Source organism: Lineus longissimus, chromosome 1 (assembly GCF_910592395.1).
Source record: "Lineus longissimus chromosome 1, tnLinLong1.2, whole genome shotgun sequence".
In the NCBI taxonomy this organism is placed as follows: domain Eukaryota; kingdom Metazoa; phylum Nemertea; class Pilidiophora; order Heteronemertea; family Lineidae; genus Lineus; species Lineus longissimus.
The window spans coordinates 25,607,989-25,628,677 of record NC_088308.1 but is presented as its reverse complement, the minus strand read 5'-3'; the positions used below and the strand labels follow the sequence as shown (position 1 = coordinate 25,628,677).

General features: G+C 40.6%; 2 protein-coding genes across 4 annotated transcripts in view; one reads left to right on the top strand and one right to left on the bottom strand.

Moving 5' to 3' along the window:
* The window catches only part of LOC135494067 (netrin-1-like), a 38,224-nt gene extending 25,837 nt beyond the window's left edge, over positions 1-12,387 (top strand). For 2 of the 3 annotated variants that reach the window (XM_064781824.1, XM_064781819.1), the window contains exons 4-7: positions 2,654-2,704; positions 4,424-4,480; positions 5,906-5,977; positions 9,019-12,387. In XM_064781824.1, the coding sequence (XP_064637894.1) occupies positions 2,654-2,704; positions 4,424-4,480; positions 5,906-5,977; positions 9,019-9,344 (506 nt within the window). In that variant the 3' untranslated portion in view covers positions 9,345-12,387. The remainder of the gene's footprint in view (positions 1-2,653; positions 2,705-4,423; positions 4,481-5,905; positions 5,978-9,018) is intronic. The other variant, XM_064781832.1, reaches the window with a different exon arrangement.
* A 1,615-nt stretch (positions 12,388-14,002) lies between these two features.
* On the bottom strand, positions 14,003-20,619 carry LOC135494060 (syntaxin-8-like). Its single transcript, XM_064781810.1, has 8 exons — positions 20,579-20,619; positions 20,013-20,112; positions 19,661-19,749; positions 19,426-19,530; positions 19,030-19,157; positions 18,710-18,802; positions 18,351-18,452; positions 14,003-14,615 (listed from the first exon to the last, which is right to left on the bottom strand). The coding sequence occupies exons 1-8, from the start codon at positions 20,593-20,595 to the stop codon at positions 14,539-14,541; spliced, it is 711 nt and encodes a 236-aa protein (XP_064637880.1). The 5' UTR covers positions 20,596-20,619; the 3' UTR covers positions 14,003-14,538.
* Positions 20,620-20,689: the final 70 nt, after the last annotated feature.

Here is a 20,689-nt window from a genome sequence, read left to right as displayed (position 1 = left end):
ATTGAGTGAAATAACTTCTTCCATCCGTTCTACCTTGTTTGAAATGAAAGGAGCCATCACACACTCAAGAAGGCACAAATGGATCTAAGGAGTCATTTGATTGTTCAATTAGATTCTGTATTTTGGAGTTGGATATTGCTGTATATATGCTTGTACGCCTCTGTTGCCGACAGCTTCAAAGTTTGGCTTCCAGTCCCTGTTTCAGAGATTAACTGCTTACACGATTCTGCAGGATCCGCATGCCAAAATGCTTTCCCCAGCTTTCTTCATTGGAAACTAGTTTAGTTGGGGTTGACATTCAGACATGTAGTTCAAAGAGAGTGTTTCCCCAATGCTGGGATAACGATAACGACGATATCATATCTGGCGTTTTTTTGACATATTTAATTCAGCGTGGATACATTCCCAGATGTCGTATGTTGGAAAACATGTCTGATGAAAATGCACCAGAAATCTCTGGTTTAGTTCAATACATTCTAACAAAGTGAAGATAGACTGAAGAGCCCGGGGCATTGTTTAAAGAGGGCTTCTTTGCGTCCTTGGGTATAAGCACGGGGATTTGCGAAGCACTTAGCGCGACCAGAGCTGGCAGCCAGACGGGATCGTCACGGCCCAAGCTCCTTATGGTGATGGCGAGGAGGCAAGATTAATCAAAGGAGAGCTGTGTCGATGACACTTGGCGTACTTGATCCCCTATCGATAGATTCCGTGATTAGACTAGAGACTATTTCAAAACAGTCTGACACGATCATGTCAGAGTGAAACTGGCGACTGCAATGCAGCGTACCATTATAGTTGATTCTGTCAGTATGAAACAGGAAAACCACATCATGCTATTTCTTTGTCGGAAAAGATCATGTCACAATCTCGGCAGATCAGTCCGTCTACTAGCATTATGTCGCTGACCACTGATCAGCTGTATTGCACGGATGGTCTACGTTATAGGATAGAAGATACGTAGACCTAAGAGGTTAGAAATAGACTATATACAAGTTCTCTAGCCATTAAGCAGTTAGGTTATTGAACACGTAATTACGTCTAAGAAACTATAAAGAGCAGTAAGCTATCCTCGACACTACAAACTGACAATAATTTACTTAAACAAAACCCATACTTATCTCTTGATAATCCTTGATGGAGTAGCGACCTTCCAATGACCCCACGAGCACTTGCCTCGCCGTGATTCCCTTTACCCAATGAGAGGTCTATCAAAGAACAATCTACCTTCTCAGTCAAACAAGAGAAATGGCTACTGCTGCAAGTGTACATTGGTATAATCACCCCCAGGTGAAAACAGCAGTTAATACAAGATTACGGATTTGATCAGACGTTTGTTCAACGTAAACACTAAATGAATTATCTCCTTTATGGGTGAGTGATAAATTCATTTAGTCAATGTTGAATAAAGTCTTTGATATTCATGATGGAAAACACCCTCAAGGAATGAAATCTGTTCTCCTTTCCTTCTGCGGTCATTCGAGATACATTCAATTCTTGTAAAATTAATATTCTATAAATATTCTATGTCAAATTCACGTTTCTTTGATTTATCACAATCTAATCGTGTTCTGCCAAAAGGTACTTAACTCAATTATTATTTCCCAGAAGATGTACTTTTACTCAGAAAACATGGTTTCAATGAACAACTGCAAGTATCAGGAAAGCTCCTGAAGGATTCTCAATCAGGCACCATTCCGGTTGCAAACACGTGGTTGCCTTAGTGAAAACGTTGCCTCAACATTAGGGGTTAAAACGTTAACCTTGTCTTCAGCTTTCTTGCTACCTTCATGACCTCCATGTTGTGAATGCGCTAAGTGGTGTTGATTCAGCTCAGATCTATCAGTTTTGAAATTGGTGTTCAGCTATGAGAGCCGGCGTCAAGTGATATTCTGCGACCTGTCATTAACACCATCCATTGGCAGCAAAATTACTATTGTTGTCGCTCAATATCGGCAAACTGATTCGCCGGACCATGTTATTACACGCTAGATTATCGCCCGAAGGCTGGCAATTGTGCCGAAGTAGCCTAGGGCTAGGTTGGCGTTGAGTACTATTCTATCTCAATGATACACGGTCGAAATCCATTGTGTCTAGCCTTGCAAATTGCCGTGCAGCCGCCGATTTGAAGATCCAACGGTTTGGTGTGTGATGACCGCGAAATCGTCCAGACAAATTTGACTATGAGGGGTGATGCACCATTGACTCACTTGACCAGCGAGAAGTGCATGTATTCTGATGTTTGATGTGACAGAGTAAGCTGTGCCTAAACCAAGTTGACTTCTGTTGGGTTGTTTAGTTATAACCAGAAACCTTGATCAGCATCTTGGTATATTTTGCTGTACCTACCATTCAACCCTTTCCCCGCCTGACATCAAGCATGAAATCGAAACGGAAATGACATCATGTACATCATGACGCAACTAACAATCAGCATGCCAATCAGCATCTAGCATGGAAGAAAACAGGAAATGACATCATCACATCAGCAACAAAAAACGCATGGCGAATCTGACATTGCATGAACACTAACCATCTGTCATGCCTGAAATGATGCAATAAGCACCCACACTCACACAATGCATGTAAGCGTCTTGTCCTGTCACAAAACCAGATCAAGTTGGATTCTAAAATCTACACATGTATACTTTTGCAGAAACCAAAAACGAAGGTGGTGCCGGTAAAATATTCACCGAAAAGCCAACAAGTTAGTTCACAATACCTTATTTGCACGCTGGCGGAAAGGCATGAGGGACCTGTCAAAACCCGAGTATTGCATGAACCATGATTTGTAAGGGTTAAGTCCTGTATCAAACACCCCAATGTACACTGGCAGACACATAATCACATCAAAAGTTCTGCAGTTGATGGACAAATTTTCAAATACCCAGAGCAGGAATAAAAGTAACTGAAAGTACACACAATATACATATTACAGGACTTATTCCCCTCATACAACTTTTCTATCTAGTCGTATGAAAACCCAAAGCAGCACCTGAGCTACCCTAAATCTTAAGTTGCTCTTAAAGTCTGGCATATTTACTATAATTACGTAAAAATCTGTTCAAGCTTGCCTCTATTTTCCCTTATTCAATCTCAGAGACAGACTCCAAAGTACCACCAAGCCTTTGATTCTCAAACGATACAAAATTGATGTATCCATTTAATTTAATTGTTTTTTCTTCGCCTTTTAATCCTAAATCAGGTTAAATCGCTCGTTCAAATGTTCAAACGCTTTTTTCCGTTTGGTTCTTTTACATCCTCCTCAAATACTGTTTCCATTTGTCTTCAAAGAAACTTTCGTGAAATAAAACTCTTCCTTCAATCGAGTGAGGTGAAAAAAAATGTCTCCATCAGAGGGTTATCAATACATCCCCGTGTTAATTCATGCTCTTTCAAAGATCGACTGAGTTTACCATGTGCAATTGCCACTGTTGCCTGTACAAAATTGCGTACAGTACCAAACATATACAAAAGGGAAATTTTAAGTAAAGAAAATATGTAATCATTGTCTGCTAAATTGAGACTTACGATAACTTTTGTAAAGGTAAAGTAAGGAGAAATGTTAACTTTCGTAATCATGAAGTATAACACAGTAAGGAAACATGTTAACTTTTATGTCAATTTTCGTAATCTGTAAAGATGTGAAGTAAGGAAACCTGTTAACCTTTATGACATTGACGGATTATTTAGGTAAATGTTAACTCCTGTAAGGATATAATAAGGCCGAGAATTGTTAACCTTTTGTAAAGATGACGGTAGGATTAACTTTAACTTCTGTAAATGTAAATAGAAGGAAGGAGAATTGTTGATTTCTGAATATGACGCAATAGAATTGATAAATACTGTATGCATAGCAAAATGGAGAACGCGTCAACTCTCTATGGTTACTATTTGACAGGCATACGATTCGGGATATCAGAAATGAGGAAAATGATGATTCTTTCTACACACGATGTCTGATAAGGTCACATTACTGTGCACTGATTGTTTTGTCCCGTTCCCTGTTATAACTTACTGCATGGGACGTTCATGTTCCCCGTTGCATATTTTCACCGGATGATAACTTTTACTTCACAAGCAAATGCAAATGACTGTTTGGCATAAGATTTTTGGATCGTGGTAGGATGGAGCTATACAGTGTTTCTTCAATTAGATAGAGCCAAATTCGCTTTGGCTATGGCTGTAGTTTTCCTCAATTTTGGCAATGTCCATCGCTACCGGATATCAGAAACTGGTCACGTTTCGGAGTAGGTCAAAATGAGTTCCAATCCATCCCGTTTGATGACAAGATTCTGATGCCAACATAGTCGATATAGTGTTTTATTCAAATGCTACCCCCGGATGCTACCCTGATCATTTATTTTTCTTATGATAAAATTACACCCAATTGGTTGTTAACCTCACGCTTTCCCCTTTCTTACAGAAATACCGAAGCCTTCTTCCCCAGTGGACATGCGTCCCAGCGTACCAGATGGCAAAGGTAAGATTTGTTAGCAGCTGATGATATCTTGTAAATTAGGCTCATACCAGCAAATACAATTACATGTATCCAAGTCACACTTACTTAATCTTACCATATCGATTAAGATCTGCTGTTAAGTGATGATCTCGTTAGTTAGGCTCATACCATCATTTTAATCTATAATTATTTGATGATATCATATAAATATCGCTGATACCAATCACATTTTGACACATAGACCTCTACCACAATATCAAGTTGCTTGTAGATCGACCAGATATGATTCAGCTAGTTGATTTGTGCCATGTATAATAACTACTTTCGCCAGCTGTCGATCATACTGATATCATTGTGAAGCCATACATTGGATGATAGAAGACACGCATTAGCCAAGCATTATGTCTTTGTTTGCTGATATATTGGTCTACTCTTTCTACCCATTCGATACATTCTAAGCTCATTGACAGCTGTTATAATTTAGGATAGTTTCAATTGGTCTATATGGTGGGGTGAGAGTACGCTATGTGAATCTTTGCTGCGAAATTATGCTACGAAAGCACCTTCTTGCATATTGAACCAACAAAAGTGATAGCTCATGATTATAACGATGGTGGTGTGAGCCAATAATTCATATGATGTCACTGACAAACTGCGAATTATAATCGATATGTATATAAGCTTTAAGATGATACAGTAGTTTTTCACTTCCTAAGCTGGTTGTCTGTCCTGTTTTGGCGCTGATATGTGGCACGATTCTGTCAGTGAGTAACAGTCAGGATTTAAGGACATACAAAAGCTTTAGCCATGCAAATTACATCCGTGACCAAAACATTGTTTCCCATGAAAACTCTAAAAGAAAACCTTAAGTGATGTTTATCATTCAGCCCAGAAATGCCATGGCCACCGTCTTCAACATTGCCTATAAGACAGGAATGCGTTCAAGTAGCAATGTACAGTTGCATGTTGTTCGAAAATCCTCAAAAATAGAGAAAAGGAATACAAGGTTTTTGCTTTTACAACCTAGACTTAAAATACTAAGAATATTTCGTCAGCAGCAGAATCTGCTGGCGAACATTTTGAGAACCTTGTGTCGAAGTTTTCGGCAATGAGAACTCGTTAAAGTGGCTACATTCAGTTTCATAACCCATCCGTTGTCAATCTAGGTGTTTCTATAAGTATTTGATCTTGCTAATCTCTAGATATATCTGCGATGGTATCTGCTATATCAATTGCATCTTCCTGATAAACATCTTAAATATACAACTCAGTTGTTGTGATAATGTCTTGGCAATGCACAGATATTTATTTTTTCTGATACGTATGTTAACAATTGGCTTTCTTCTTTTCGTCTTCCTGTTATTATTACTATCCTTATCTACCAGCACAGATGTTACAAGGAATACTGGAAAATCGTTCTTTTTATAGTTTATTCTTACATTTCAGAAAAACCATGTGGCAAATGCAAAGGACGTAGGAAGAAGGTCAACATTAAAATGTACTGCAGACGAGATTTTGGTAAGTCTGACATTTCATTTGTAAAAAACTTGAGTTCAGGTTTGCTGCTAAATCGGAAGTTTTCCCGGCCAGTTTATCCAGATATCCAAAAAGTCCGAGAGCCAAGTTGACTCTAGGGGTTTTAGAGTCTCATGGCGTTCGTGGCTTTTTCCATTCTCGTCGTCTGCCGTGGCTCGGTTTTGCATGGCAGTGGTAACTTTCTATGAGATCTGTTTGCAGCCGGCCAGCCAGAGCAGCAACTGACATCCTTCGTGTACGTGTTACTCGCTTTATAACGTAATTCCAGTGATGTAACAATCCTTAAACCTAAACATGATATGATAGCAACAATTATGATACGGACTCGTCACGGTGATAATAGCAATTCTGTTCGTATTCAATATCACGTTAGCTTTCCGGCAATATCCGAAAAACCTTTCAAGGTAATTATTGTCCAGTCTATAAATTTGCTCTTTAGTGATTATCTCAATATAGATTTGATTCATCAATCGTCTCAAAAGAATTAAAAGATGACAGGAAATCGTGAACCCATCCCACCCACAACGCGAATCATCAACGTGAGCGGTGATACCTCCCTCAACTTATGAGTTTATTAATCTCGCTTGAGTGACGAGCGAGACCGTCTCATTCATACCCAGGTCCGCTTTCACGTTAACTTCAAGATACGCACGATCATACAACCACTTCATCAATTGACAGTCATATAGACGAAGGGCTATAAAGTAGACATTAGAGATCGCCCAATGTTACCAGTTCCATGGTTGTGGCACGAAGCGCCATATCCTTTGGAGAGACCTGACTAATTTTCACAATAGAACATCACGCCCGAGGATCCAGTGCGTGAAATTGTGTTTGTTTCCTTATAGTTCTCCCTAAAAGATTTATGATCCTCGACCTCAGATCGACACATGACTAGCATACTAATGTGAGAGGTTGAATGGACCAAGACAAAGATTTGGTGGTTCCCGCGGCGCTGCCGCTTGTCATTGCTGAGATGGTCATGAAGACGTGTCAAAAAGTCATACCATAGTGTGCCTCGGTCTTCTCAAATTATGTTTCTCTCGGAAGACTCGTTTTGCATAATACGGGCGAAGTATTTAATAAACTTGTGCTGTTTGAATAATCATTTGACACAGGAAAGCACTTGACATCTTTAATTCAAAGCCCGTGATCCGGCCCAATAAAGTATTTCTCATTTCCTTTTTATTAGTAAGGCTGTTGTCATTGCTTGGGCTGTCGATCTAATGCAAACACTGTTCTTATTGGTGATTGCAATGTCCGAGTGAAACACAGCCAGGGAGCCTGTTAAATGAAAGATTTAGCGTAAGAATAACGGCAAATTCCATGATTGTGTGAGTAGAGATCGGAAGCACTAACTAATATAACCCCTTTATCAAAACTGTTAAAAACAACACGGCGTTTTCCAGTCTGACTATATCATTGATCGATCGGGGAAAGGAACTAAAGACCATCTCCTTGCAGATATAATCTTTACCGGGACTCATCCGTAATAATACCACAACAATTTGCCACCTTTGTTTCTTAAGCATTGCATCCTCCCTCGGTTGTTTGGTGACCCAGGCAGGTTACCATTTCATCTTTAGCGAAACTGACGATTTTGTGAGAAGAGACAGTGTTGCGCGAATGCTCAAAGCTTTTTTTGTAGACACTGATTGGGTTCAGATGACAAAATATCGAAGAAAATTATCATTACAATATTCCGATAGTTTCCTGGTTTTTCTGTCTGTAGCTCATTATCCATTCTCAACACCACTTGATTGCTTTAACCCTGCCGTACAAATATCGACTACTTTACCAAAGCAACTCATTATTTACGCTTGCAATCGCATGTGAGATGCCAATCTCTCTCAGCAAAGGCTGGTTGAACTTGCTTTAGCCTCTGCTGCAGTTTAGTATCAACCACCTCACAATCTTTATCACTACCGCAAAAGGCTGGGGGGACCCTTAACCTCTGCTGCAGAAGGATCAACCACCTTCCCAAGCAGTTCCTTGATTATGTTTGTAATCACTAAATACTAATCTCTATCCGCAAAACGCTGGGGGAACATATTCTTACTAACTTACCATCTGCGGGAGCAGTATCAACCAGCAGCTCGTCCATACATCTGCAAGGAAACACGAATCTCTGTCAGCAAAGGCTGTGGGAACCCGCTCTTACCTCCTGCTACAGTTGTATAAACCACCTCGCCAAGCATTTTGTCCATTACGATTGCAATCAAGGATATGCAATTCTCTCTGTCACCAACAGGCTGCATGGGGGACCTTCTAACCTCAGCCACAGTAGTATCAACCACCTTACCAGGCAGCTCGTCAATTACCTTCACAATCAAGAAGATACCAATCTCTGTCAGCAGACGTATGGGACCTGAGATCTCTACGAGCCATATTTGGCATTTGTGGATAATTTACACACCATTTGATGGCTGTGGTGAAAACCACGTCAGAATGATGACTGGCTTATTACGAAAAGCCTCGTATCTGATTTGTTACGTTGCTGATGTCTGGCAGATACGGCAAAATGATTGAACATTTAATTATACCGAACATTCTTTCAATCAGTGGCTGTTAGGGTATTTTCGAGATATGGAAAGCCTTCTTTGCCCTCTACGCCATCCATTAAGATAAATCAGAACATTTGAAATGATAACGTGCCGTTAACGTGGATTTACAACTAATATAGGTGTTGTTCACCGAACCCACTATGACGAATACAGCCTTCTCACCAAATGACACAGCAATGACTTACATGTCAACACGTCAGTCTCTGACACCGCACTGTGACTCAACATAGTACAAGAGTTTCTTCAATTTGGAAATATCAAATCCGAGAGTACTCTTTCTCAATTTCTCAACCAAAGCTGTGGGGAAACCATGTCAGAGCGATGGCCAGCGTCGTTCAAAAAATACATGTACATCTACCTACATATGGATAAGCCACATGTTGATTTGTTGAGTTCTGGCTGTCACTATCATAAACGAATTCGTTATTAAAATGCCATTTTCGATCTTTTTCGTTGCAGCAATCCAAGCCCAGATCACGTCAAGAGAATCAATCAACGAATGGGTCAAGTTTACCGTCAATGTCCAGAGCATCTTCAAAAAGAGTCGTAAGCGCACAATTAAACGCGGCGAGTCATTCGTCTGGGTGTCGCAGGCAGATCTCAGCTGCAAGTGTCCCAAGGTCCGCGTTGGCAGACGATACCTGATCATCTCACACGACAACAAACAGAACGCGCAAAATGGATTGATCCTGGATAACAAGAGTTTGGTGATTCGCTGGCAGGATACTTGGAAGAGGCGAATGCAGCGGTTTATGAAATACGACAGACGCGGAAAGTGTAAATAGATATAAGATTATTATTGACTTCGTAGACATTGTTGATCACTGTTACAGGGATCTGTTTTCGTTTGGGTTTCCTTGTGAGCTGAGGAGCTGCCCGGGGAGCTGCGCGTTCCTTCGGTGTTTGATGCACAACGGCACGTCTGCTGCGGGGCCGAACGTCTGCGACGAAGCCGAATGTCTGCCAAGTGTTGGCGGACGATGGCGCACTTTAGAAGCTCTAGTCTTGCTGTAAAAGGAATGCACTAATAAGATGTAAATTCTGTTTTATTCGGAAACATATCAAAACAGGCAAAAATAAAGCTGGTGATGTTTGAAGGAAGTCGTTTGAAAGTACTGGGCTCTAGAAAGTCAAGCAGCTGGAACTTCAAGGTGAAATGTTTTTGCCGAATTTTGAACATAAGCTTATTTTATGAGAATGGCCAGGAACTGTAAGTTGAAAATGGTTGTTGCCTAAATCGTTACTCTTGGAAATAGAGTTCCCTGGGAACGTCTGCAGATGGAATGGAATGGGTGAACGACGGTGGCCGAGTTGAACGGTCCAGGATAGATGGCAATCGCATTGTGCTCAAGCGCTCGGCTGCAATCGCGAACGGTTTGAGTATTTAATGAACTTTTGCGGCTCAGTGGCTATCGCATATTCATGATGGCGATGAGGTTTAAATGTAAAAACAATGGTGTCCTCAAATTTAGCAGAATACTTGGCATTGTGTGTTTCGGGAGTACAGAGCATTACTTTGAACTATTAAACTATAGTAACTCATAAAACCGCAGAATGTTCTTGGTAAGAGCTCAACGAATTGGTGGGTAGTCAGCCAGGATTATACCTCTGAAGTGAAGGTTCCCCTAGGGTAGGGCGTGGATGACGAAGATCTTTGGCTTCCACTATCAGCACACTATCCCAATCAGTCATACAATGTAATTCCCATCTAATCGAAGTAGTGTGGTTATGTAATGATTAGTACTCTTTATTGGCACTTGGGCGACATCAGCATTTGGCACATGCAAGTAGTCATCAGAAACCCACGTTGACGCCAACATCCTGGTTGGCCGTAATACCAACGTCAATGTGTCTTTGGTACAACTGTTTCAGACATTCTGTACAGAGGGCTATTTTCGCTAGTTAGTTGTATATCTATGTGTACATTTTGATGGTGAGGTTATAGATGTAAAGTGATTAGAATATATTAATTGTATTCGGGTCATGGAGGACGAAAGAAAAATAATGATGTCATTCAATCGTGAATCCGATAAATGAATAGAGATGCTCAGCTGGAGCGGGGCAAAACGATGGGATGGATATAAGATATTGGAGAGAGCGTTATTCCAGAACAAGCAGTTTGACATCGTGGAGTGACTGTCCTCACATGTCAAGCTCTTTCCGGATCTTACACCAATATAATATCGTCAAGATCAAAAACTGCCTCCCAAGACTGTCCACATACTGCGAGTGTTACTCTGTTCAGCTGTATGAGCTGAATAGCTCAGAAACCTTTCGACACCACTGTTTTTGTTGTCGGAATCAGTAAGTGTGAAGAAGAACAACTTTCATCAGCCATGCACTCCATACTTCTGTGTGGAGAATCATGTCTTCGAGAAATTGCACTTTTACCCACCACGCCCTTGGTACGGAGTATGGTGGTTCTTTGCCTTGTCTCGTCGTTGGAAATCTGAGGGGAGGATGATATTTGATTTGACATACTATAATTTTCCTGTCAAGTTTGTTGGTTATAACCGTGTCCGATGGTCATGTGTTAGATAGATTCCATGAATACCGTCATTAGCCGGTATAGGTTATATATGACAACAACACAATACGACTGTACCGCGCCCATGCGGATTATGTGACAGTACGCCGGACGGAATGTCATCCATATTGCGATATGGTTCGAAGGACTATGCCACCAGTGGATTACCACATAAAAAAATAAATAAATGGATGCTAAATAATGGAACTCAAACTGTTTTAAGCATCTTTCGAATGAGAAAAACCAGATATGTCTGTACTGGCACCATCCGTATGGGGTCTAATTCCATCCATATTGGCGTATACATGTATCCGGATGGTCGCGGCACATGCGACCTCCTGTCATCGTCTTGTAATCTTACTTCCTGACACCGTGTTGTGAGACTGGTTTCTTCGCCACTACGACTGACATAAGTTTAGACCAACAATTTTCACCATCGATATTTGCAGCAATCACTTATTTCTCCTTTCGTACGTTCTCTTAGCTATTTCAAAGCTTCCGTGTCGGTGACGAACGAGACCCATATTGCCTGCCCTTGGTGGGCGGCGATTCGTCTCGGTGGCTGTCTCACCTTATGGCCAGGACAAATCCTACCAATCAATCAGATGGAGCATATTCGCATGGATGGCATGGCGAACACGGTAAAACACTTCCAGTTTATTGGCGAGTGACCTGAGGTGACATGCCAAAATCACCGTGGCAATAGATAGCTTATTATGAAATTGGCCTAAACGACTTCCGGTCGTTATAACTCAGTTTTTTTCACCAAAAAGCTGCTGCTGTCTACGATTTCATGATCAAATATATAAACGGTGTCCTAAAATGAACACTTATTTTCCCATCTGCCAAATTCAGGTAATTTGCATTGGGTTGTGCAACGTCGCGTTATGCCATCAAGAAGCAAATTACTTTCTCTTTGGCCAAAAATATCTTGAATTTTGTTGGCTCATCCCTAAGATTCGCAATGGCGAAGGAATCGGTTCGTCTGGTACTTAGTATTGTGTATATTTGCAATTTGTGATAACAAAATTATGTGGATAGGGTACTTTGCAGTTATTATCAATACAAAATAAGAGACAGTATTAAATGTGTACACCGTTTTTATCTGAGAAACACAGTATGTAGATATTTTCAAGAGAAAATTAATTCGTTGTTTAAAGCGGCTGCATTAAAGGAGTACCGCGAGTATATACATGTGTGTGTTGATAGGACTAATTCAATACTCGTACTGGCAAGATATATACTCACTTTAATTTACCATTGGTCGAAACGTGAAATAAATACATAATAATTTCTAGAAATGAACTTTGTTCGCCTTCATTCCTTTAGCCCACATAGAAATTGAAAATAAAACATCGACGATCTATCCAAATTAAGTAAAGTAGCACAGCTAGCACAGCATTGTGTCTGTACAGAACCAGACATGTATTCGTTGACATACAATAGGGCATGACTCTTATTCAAGCGGGGTGCAAAGGAATCTGCTACACCGGCCAAAACATTCAGAAACGCCGGAATTGCTGAGAGAGATCATGGCATATCAGTATGACCATCTCGGATTCTGATTCAAACCATTTGGTGTCGTCACCACAACGACCACCATCCTGTCGCACTGGAATTGGTGACTGAACGGCAAGGAGATATTGAAGACGGGGTTCAACATGAAAATTCATCAACTTAACACCGTGATCTGCTCATGGTAAGAGATAATGTTGGTCACTGGTCATTCCAGTAAAATCAGATAGGGGTATTATATTCGTCATTCTGACGAATCTGGATGAGGCTGTTTTTGACGGACACGATTCGTCGCTAGTGACGATGAGACACGATGCAGGATATTCCAGATTGTTTTTTCAGCCATGCCAATTTTCGTCATCTTCTTTTCGTTGTGTGCTGGTTGGATATTTGTCCGAGTGATTGTACTTTTCTTTTAATCTGCTATTATGCTATACATGTAGCTGAAAGCTTTGGTGAGGGTTTAACAAAATCAAGACTTCTTAATTGGACAGCATGGCCTCTACCTGTCTGAAATATTCAGTGGCGGGCACATCGTCTTTAGAGGGGCTCGCATAACATGGAATCTTAAAGAATAATAATCACACAAATCGTCATTCTGAACAGCCTGTCACTAACGAGTTTCTTGACAGGCATCACTTAAAAAGGAGCGTAATGGTAAAATAATAGCGGATCCTTGTTATCCTAGCCCGGGGACGGGAACTGATAAGCGTCAACGGGACGTGAGTAAGGTAACGATGTGATGGAGAAACGTTGATGGCAAGGCATGGTGTGCTTTTGAGACTTGGTTAACGACCAAGCCGGAGAGAGAGGAGAGAGATTCGGTCTCACCAAAATAACATCCGATTTTGTGTTCTCCATCTATCTCAAAACAGTCAGAAAATGAAGTCTTATAAACCTGGACAGGGTATCAATCTTGCGGCTTGATCCGTGAGATGCAGGAACATGGAATCGAACAAACCTCATCAAGGCAGCCTTACAAACACTCAAACTGAATGTTCTTTCCTGCCAATGAACCATATTTACTCCTCATATTAATGGCAGTGACATCAAATCAGGCAGAACTGAGAATCCATAGATTTCACACGATCTTTTCAAGGACAATGTTGCTGAAGCCCAAGGAAGGAAGCAGACGATATTCACATGGGAGTCATTTCTCCAGCTTCTTCCAGCCGTACACCATTGTAAAGAACCACAGATGCAGGCGTTATTATCAGCAGCAAGGCCACGCCTTTTTTTCTACCAAAGAGGGAATAAACCTGATCACCTTCTCTATTTACTCTATCCTTGAGAAGAATCTGTGACCCCTGGTGGTGGAGAGGCAAACTTGTGAGGATCTTTTAGACTTGTCCACTGACAGGATGATCTGTGATTACAAACTACAAACAACACAAGACAGAATTCGAAATGTGACACTATGCCACTTCATCTTTAATGTACATTTATTTTACATTGATTGCTCAAGATTTATTTACAAAATAATCTTCATCTCGGGCTATTATCAATTTGCTCAGGAAAACATGCATATTACAAACAGTTCAGCTTTACTGAATCAGACACCTTCATCATTACATCAAAGCATCTGTACCTCTGGTAAGGAGACATAAGAGACATGCTTAAAGTTGGTTCAAATTGTGTTTGACACTTCTCATTGATTATGGAATTCTGGAAGTTACAGGAACAAATCACTGAAAGTACAGTCCAACCCTGTTACACTGATTATTGGTGATTGGTTCGTTAACCAACCAAGAGTTGGACCAGGTTATATAAAATCAGCTCACTTAAGATAACGATTTCACAATTCCCGATTGTCTGCTTTTGTCCATTCTCCTGATAATCAGATTTGCATTTAGGAAATGAGTTTTACATGCTGGATTATGACACATGGTTACCATTTGCTTTCAAGTCCCTTCTTTCAGCTGTGTTAGCACCTTCTGCTACGCTTTACCATTGTATGGCACAACAGCGATGACAACGATGGCGATGAACAGGAGAATCGCAACAACCCAATAGCCTGCAAAGAGAAGACGTTGACTGATTATGAGACAATATCAGCTGGTGTTGTATATAAGCCAACTGTTTGGTGTTGGTTGCTTTCAATATTGATTTCACAAAATGCCATCAAGGAACCCAAACAAGTATGAACAAAGGTGATAGAGATACACAACTCTCATCAATCGTGTCAAAGAGGAGACAGATTCAATATCAAACTGCAAGTGCAAGAATGAACAGGTTGATAGCTTCTTGGAAAACGCATCTTCCAAGCAAACTCAAGGGGTCAAAAGATCAAAAAGTTGTTAAGTTTGCCGAGGCTTTATAACCAGAAACACCACAGAAATGCCATAGTTCGACGAATCCCTGCAAACCAATTTTGATAGAGTACACACCAATGAATCCATCTCTGCAGTAATTTGTCAGTGGGAACTAGATGAAAAGCAACCGAAAGAAAATCAACTCGTTATTACTTAACGAAGACCATGATTGCCAATGTGAATTTATAACCGCGTTCCTGAAGTTGCCAATTTACCGGTTGGCACAATCACGTCCGGTACGAGACGCCGCATCCAGCGTGTCAATTACAGGGAAGGAACAACAAATGATGATTAAAGATTGGTCAGTAGAAACCGTGGCAGCGATTGCCCGACGGCGCTGTGATTATTTTCGGTGGATGAGAAGGAAGGCTCGGTACAGACGTTCATCCACTTGTGCAAATTAACCTGATCAACTGAGGGTGATGGGGGAATCTGGTCAATCTCTCGCATCACGGGAAAATTGAGACGCAGCGGCATAGGGCATGCATCAGCAATATTGACCACTTGCCTTATATATCACTATCAGTTATGATGCCAGCCATGGATTTTGCAGAAACAGGTAGAGTACTTCACAATTCCATGCGTTGTGAATCCAAGCATTTTAATATGGGCTCAGATTTTACTTGATATCCCATTATCTCATTTTCTGAATCAGTCCCAAGCTTTTCAGGGGGCCAGCAAAACTGAAGCATTCAGCATCAACCAAAACTCCAGCCAGATCTTTGGCAAGTAGATTGGGTCTAAGGATGATACAGTTTCCAACTTTAGGTATATGGTGTCATGTCAAACAGCTGTGCATTAGACAACCAAAAGACACCAACCTTTAGTCCCCAAAAAGAGGAGGTTTCTATTCTTTATATCACATCTAGTGTTATACCATAACGAATACCGTCAATAGATCGAATAAAGATCAATAGCAATGGTCTTTGTTGGTGTCAAGTTGCACGATTAGTCAGCCAATCTTAAACAATTGTCGCATACATGGAACTCGTCAAACGTTTTGCTGCTGAATGTACCGTGGCTAATAGCGCCATAGAGGGACATATCGGTAGCCTGGGGATAGTACATACTGCTCTTACGGTTCATCTAATACTTCGGTACATATCTTTTGATCTGAGACCAGAATCCGCACAAGGCATGGACACTTCATTACATCTATAATTTGCCCGAATCACTCATACAAATGTACACAAATGTATGATAGTTTTTGTTAAGGTTATATTGGAATAACAAACATCAGTTGAAGAGGATCATATGCAACAGACGACAGATAGAAACCAATTTGCTGGACCATCACACATTGTTCAGCTCGGTCTCAAGGTTTGACTATGAGCGTATTGGCTGATTATTCCAAGGCTGTGAAAATCTCTTGAAGTGAGTTGTAGAAGTCCACGAAAATAGAAGATGTAAGACCAGGGAGTTGTAATAGTCTATTACAACTACCTTAAGACGAAGGTTGTGATATTAGGAAAAGGCAAAGATGATAGATGACAAATAAGAACACGCAAACTTTGAGTTTTTATATCAAGATAAGGGGGATGGATCTATAAAGATCATTGACAGGAAATTTGTTCTCCTAACCGACTATATTGAAATAGGAAATTTTTTGGCGGTTTACAGTACAAATAATGAAACACCAAACTTTTTTATTGCCAGAAAGTTTATGAAAACAAGGTATCACAAATGAACTTTCGACTTATTCACATCATGCATTGCAGCTCACATGAAAAAACTCGTTCAACAAGGGGAACGTGACTAAGTTCGATTTTATCAGCTTAGCAGTCTCTAAAGTATCGTGAAATTCTGACCGAATTGTAACACGATACCTAAACTGCCATCCTGTTGACCCAGGGTGACTGAATGTGAGCAGCAAAATAAAATCATTAACAGCAGAGTGGAGGATGAGTGGTTATGAGAGGGGCATGTCTTGCTTTCTTCAGGGATTTGGTTTGCATTTTGACCTATTTGGACACCTGCAAACTTCTAGCTGATACTTGAAATTTCGTTCTGTATTCTACGAACAGAATTTTGAATGTATGTGAAATTGTATTACCACAAGAACTGCACAGCAATACTGGAAACCATTTGCATTCATTTACTAGTTAAAACCATTTGTGACAACCCTTTCGCATGTCCCATGAGAAGAGAACAACTCCAAACCATCTGCTGGTTTATCTGCGTTGGCCATTCCAAACCTCAGGGCCACTACATCCTACATAAGGCCACATATACTTGAATACTTGGTAAGCCTACCACTACCAGGCTGGTGTCAGATCACAACGGAACAAACACTTTGTGAAGCTTTTATTTTAAGCCCCCTCCCAACAATTTTCGTCATCATTTTAAAGAAAATAGAGGTGCTGTATTCTTGAAAATATGTCACTTTGCACGCTGGTTAACGGAAAAATTATTAAGTCTAGCCTAATATACTGATACGTGCATAAACACTAAGCCCACTGCTCCACCAACAGCCATCACCTCATCTATCAACAATTCTCAAGTGAAGCGGATTTTCGACGTAAAATGAGCAATGCCAGAACTCAACGCGACACTTCACTACAACAATTGTACCTTAAATGGAAAATGTTTTGTGAATTATAGATTTCGAACCACGCATCGAAAGCAAGGGTTTGGAGTGAAGTATGTGCTTGAGTAGCCATAATGGCTTGGAAACGCGTCAAGTTTCCTCTCATATTATCACTAAGTTACTGACTAAGTGGCCTGTTTTTGTATTGATGAGTTTACTTGGAGGGTATACATGCATGCGAACTACATTTGGTGATATATCTAACTTCCTGTTTATGTGTCCAGACAGGGGCAGACTTGTGCCAAACAATAAATTATTCAAATATCTTGTCACACCAAGTCTGCTCCTTCTCTGACTCCCACACTCTAATAGCAATAGTCTCATTTCTTGGGAGGTTCCTAAGCATACATGCATTTCACCTCTCTAATATTCCAACACCTTTTCCAATGCCTGTACATGGTACTCAAGTATGGTAATGGGGGAGGCACCAGTCTCTCCTCTGGGGACTTACTACACAAAATACTGCAATGCCATCTACTCATTTGAAGGAGAACTAAAGAGTAGATGACAGGGCGACATGTACACTGGGTGTCCTTCTGAACTCGTTCAATCAAACAATACATTTCGTGAATGAGAGATCTATTTTGAGATCGCCTGAACAGCACCCACAATCCCTCTAACTGATATCATCTTGAGAAAGAAGTGCCATCTAGTTATAACCAGTGACACCAGTAATATGAAGATGTAGGCCAGGGGGCATAAGAAATGCAGTAAATGCCTTCTCAAGCTTCTCTTCCTCTTCTAAAAGAACACAGTGTTACTCTTACTCAGTGCGCCACTACTGCTGCTGCCATCTAGTTGTTTCGATATCAACTATAACTTGACTTGAATAACTATATACTCTACTCACAACATGTATTTGACTTTTTGTCAACAATCTTTATGTGTCTGGTCTCCTTTATTAAGCGCTCATTGGTGCGGTCCGTGTGGTCTGTGATGTCATCAATAAGATCTGAAAGACACCGAATGATGCAGGTCAAGTCTAGTTTTTCAAAGCTGACTCAACAGTCAAATATCAAGTATACTGCAAATTTCGGATTTTGAAAGTGTGGTTACCAAGAGAGCTTTCATTACTTCGTCAGTCTAAAACAAGCTTTCATTACTTTGTTAGCCCCAATCAAGCCAGGTTCAGGCCTTTGGCTGGAAAAATACATGTGCAGTGAAAAGTTTCCAGGGCGTGACTATGCGGTATTTACAAAAGGGCCCTACCATTATGGACATCTAACTCATTTCCTATATCGCTTGCCATCATTTTTTGTCTCAGGACAACTTGGTGCAAGGCATCCAGTCCATCGTCTTGTTCTAGAAAAGAAAACATATCTCAGCAAATGCAAGAGAAGGAAGTCAGTGAAACAACAGCCCATTCTATCAACATGAGTGTGCATGACACTTGCTCGGTTTTTGCTACTTTTTTAGTTGCTATTTCACACGGTCAGGAGCTCTCTCTAGCTTAAGGTCACAGAATCAGGACACACAATCCTTTTTTTTAACTAGAAGTCCTTCGACAAGGTTCCATTTCCTTGACCTACCTTTTATCATTGTCTGTTGTTGATCTCTGATCTCACCAATAGACATATCATTGGCCGTGTTATCCTGCCACGGGTCGTGGCTCAAGCCAGATGCACCACCATATTGGGCTGGGCCTAATAACCCAGCTCTGCAAGAAAAGATAAATCATAAAATGATATTGAACAGGACCTACAGGTTTTACTCTTGTAAGGTAGACCATGAGCCAGAACACAGATAATTTCTCCACCAATAGAGAGAAATCCAAGCAAAGCAACCATTTCATGCTTTGTGGCAATGGAGTGGGTTTCAAATTTCATGTGCTGACGATCAGGCTACATGCTATATTAGATTCACCATGAATAGCAATTTCCTGATTCATGCTATTATACACTCATTCCAAAAAGAACTGTACAAACCTTCCACTGCCTGGTCCGTCATTACTCATGGCCTGCTGCAGCCTCTTCTCCTGTGTCGCCAGTTTGTCTAGCATTGCTTGTCGTATCTCAGACTCCCTCGAACTTCTGAATTTGCGAGTCAAGGAACAATTGCAGTTTCGATCCTTCCTGTGACTGAGACTTGGTATTTACAAAGCGAATTGGACAGTAAAACAAGCTGTGTATCAATTAGCCTCAGGGAGGGTGAAAAGGATACATGTAGTTTGCTGTTCTGATCAGGTCCTGTCGTAATTTGTTGAAATCTTGGGAAAACTGTTTGATTCCATTTCTGATCTGGCTGCTGATCTGAAAGTGAAAGCAACAAATTACAAGATGATATTCACACAATTGATTTGTATTCTTATCAAACAATGATAACTTTCATAGAGTAAACAATTGACTTAATCTAGATGGAACTAAATCAGGACTTTCACAATAAATGATTACCTCCAAGGGATTGATTGATATTGAGGTTGCTTGACACTACAGGTGCCAAATCTGTAACTGTGACCACATCTGCAACCAATAGCTTAGTAAAACAATTTGGAATGGAATCCCTAATAACACACCTTTGCAGTGTTTGCTCCTTGCCGCTCTTGGACCTTCTTCTCATTGACCATTTCCATCAACTCCTGCCCGTGCCGCGAGCAGGACTCATACTGCTTTAACCTGAAGAATGAAGACAAAAGTGGGTCAGAATTATCAACTCAACAAGACTGAAACTGAGGCTGAAATTGAAAAAGACCATGACTTATCACTTGTCTTTTGTATTCCTTCTTGCGAGAGTTTTGCAGACATTATAACTTACTTCTTATTTTACTCAGGACATACTTCAATAGTTGACATAGTCAGACTACACAACCTGTGTTTTAGTTATGTGTATACATTGTTGTTGCCTATACACACTGTAGTGTCGCCTACAGTATACAGTACTGTGCATCATGTGAACTGGTGGGAAATGGTATATCATAGTCTTTTTTCTCACTTCCTGAGTGACTCTGTAGGCCTTTGCCACGCATTTACACAACATAAGAAAGAACTAACACAATGCTACAACTGGGCACATACATCAATTTACGTTAATCTTCTATTTAGTAGAATACGGCCAATATTAAGGTCAAATTTCACAACTTACCAAGCATCGCCAGCCATGTTTATTTACAGGAATTTCAGTTCCGCATACAGATAAGAGAGGGCAGCACGAACTATAAACCTCGCAGTCAGGAAATCTTCCTGGAGACGAGGA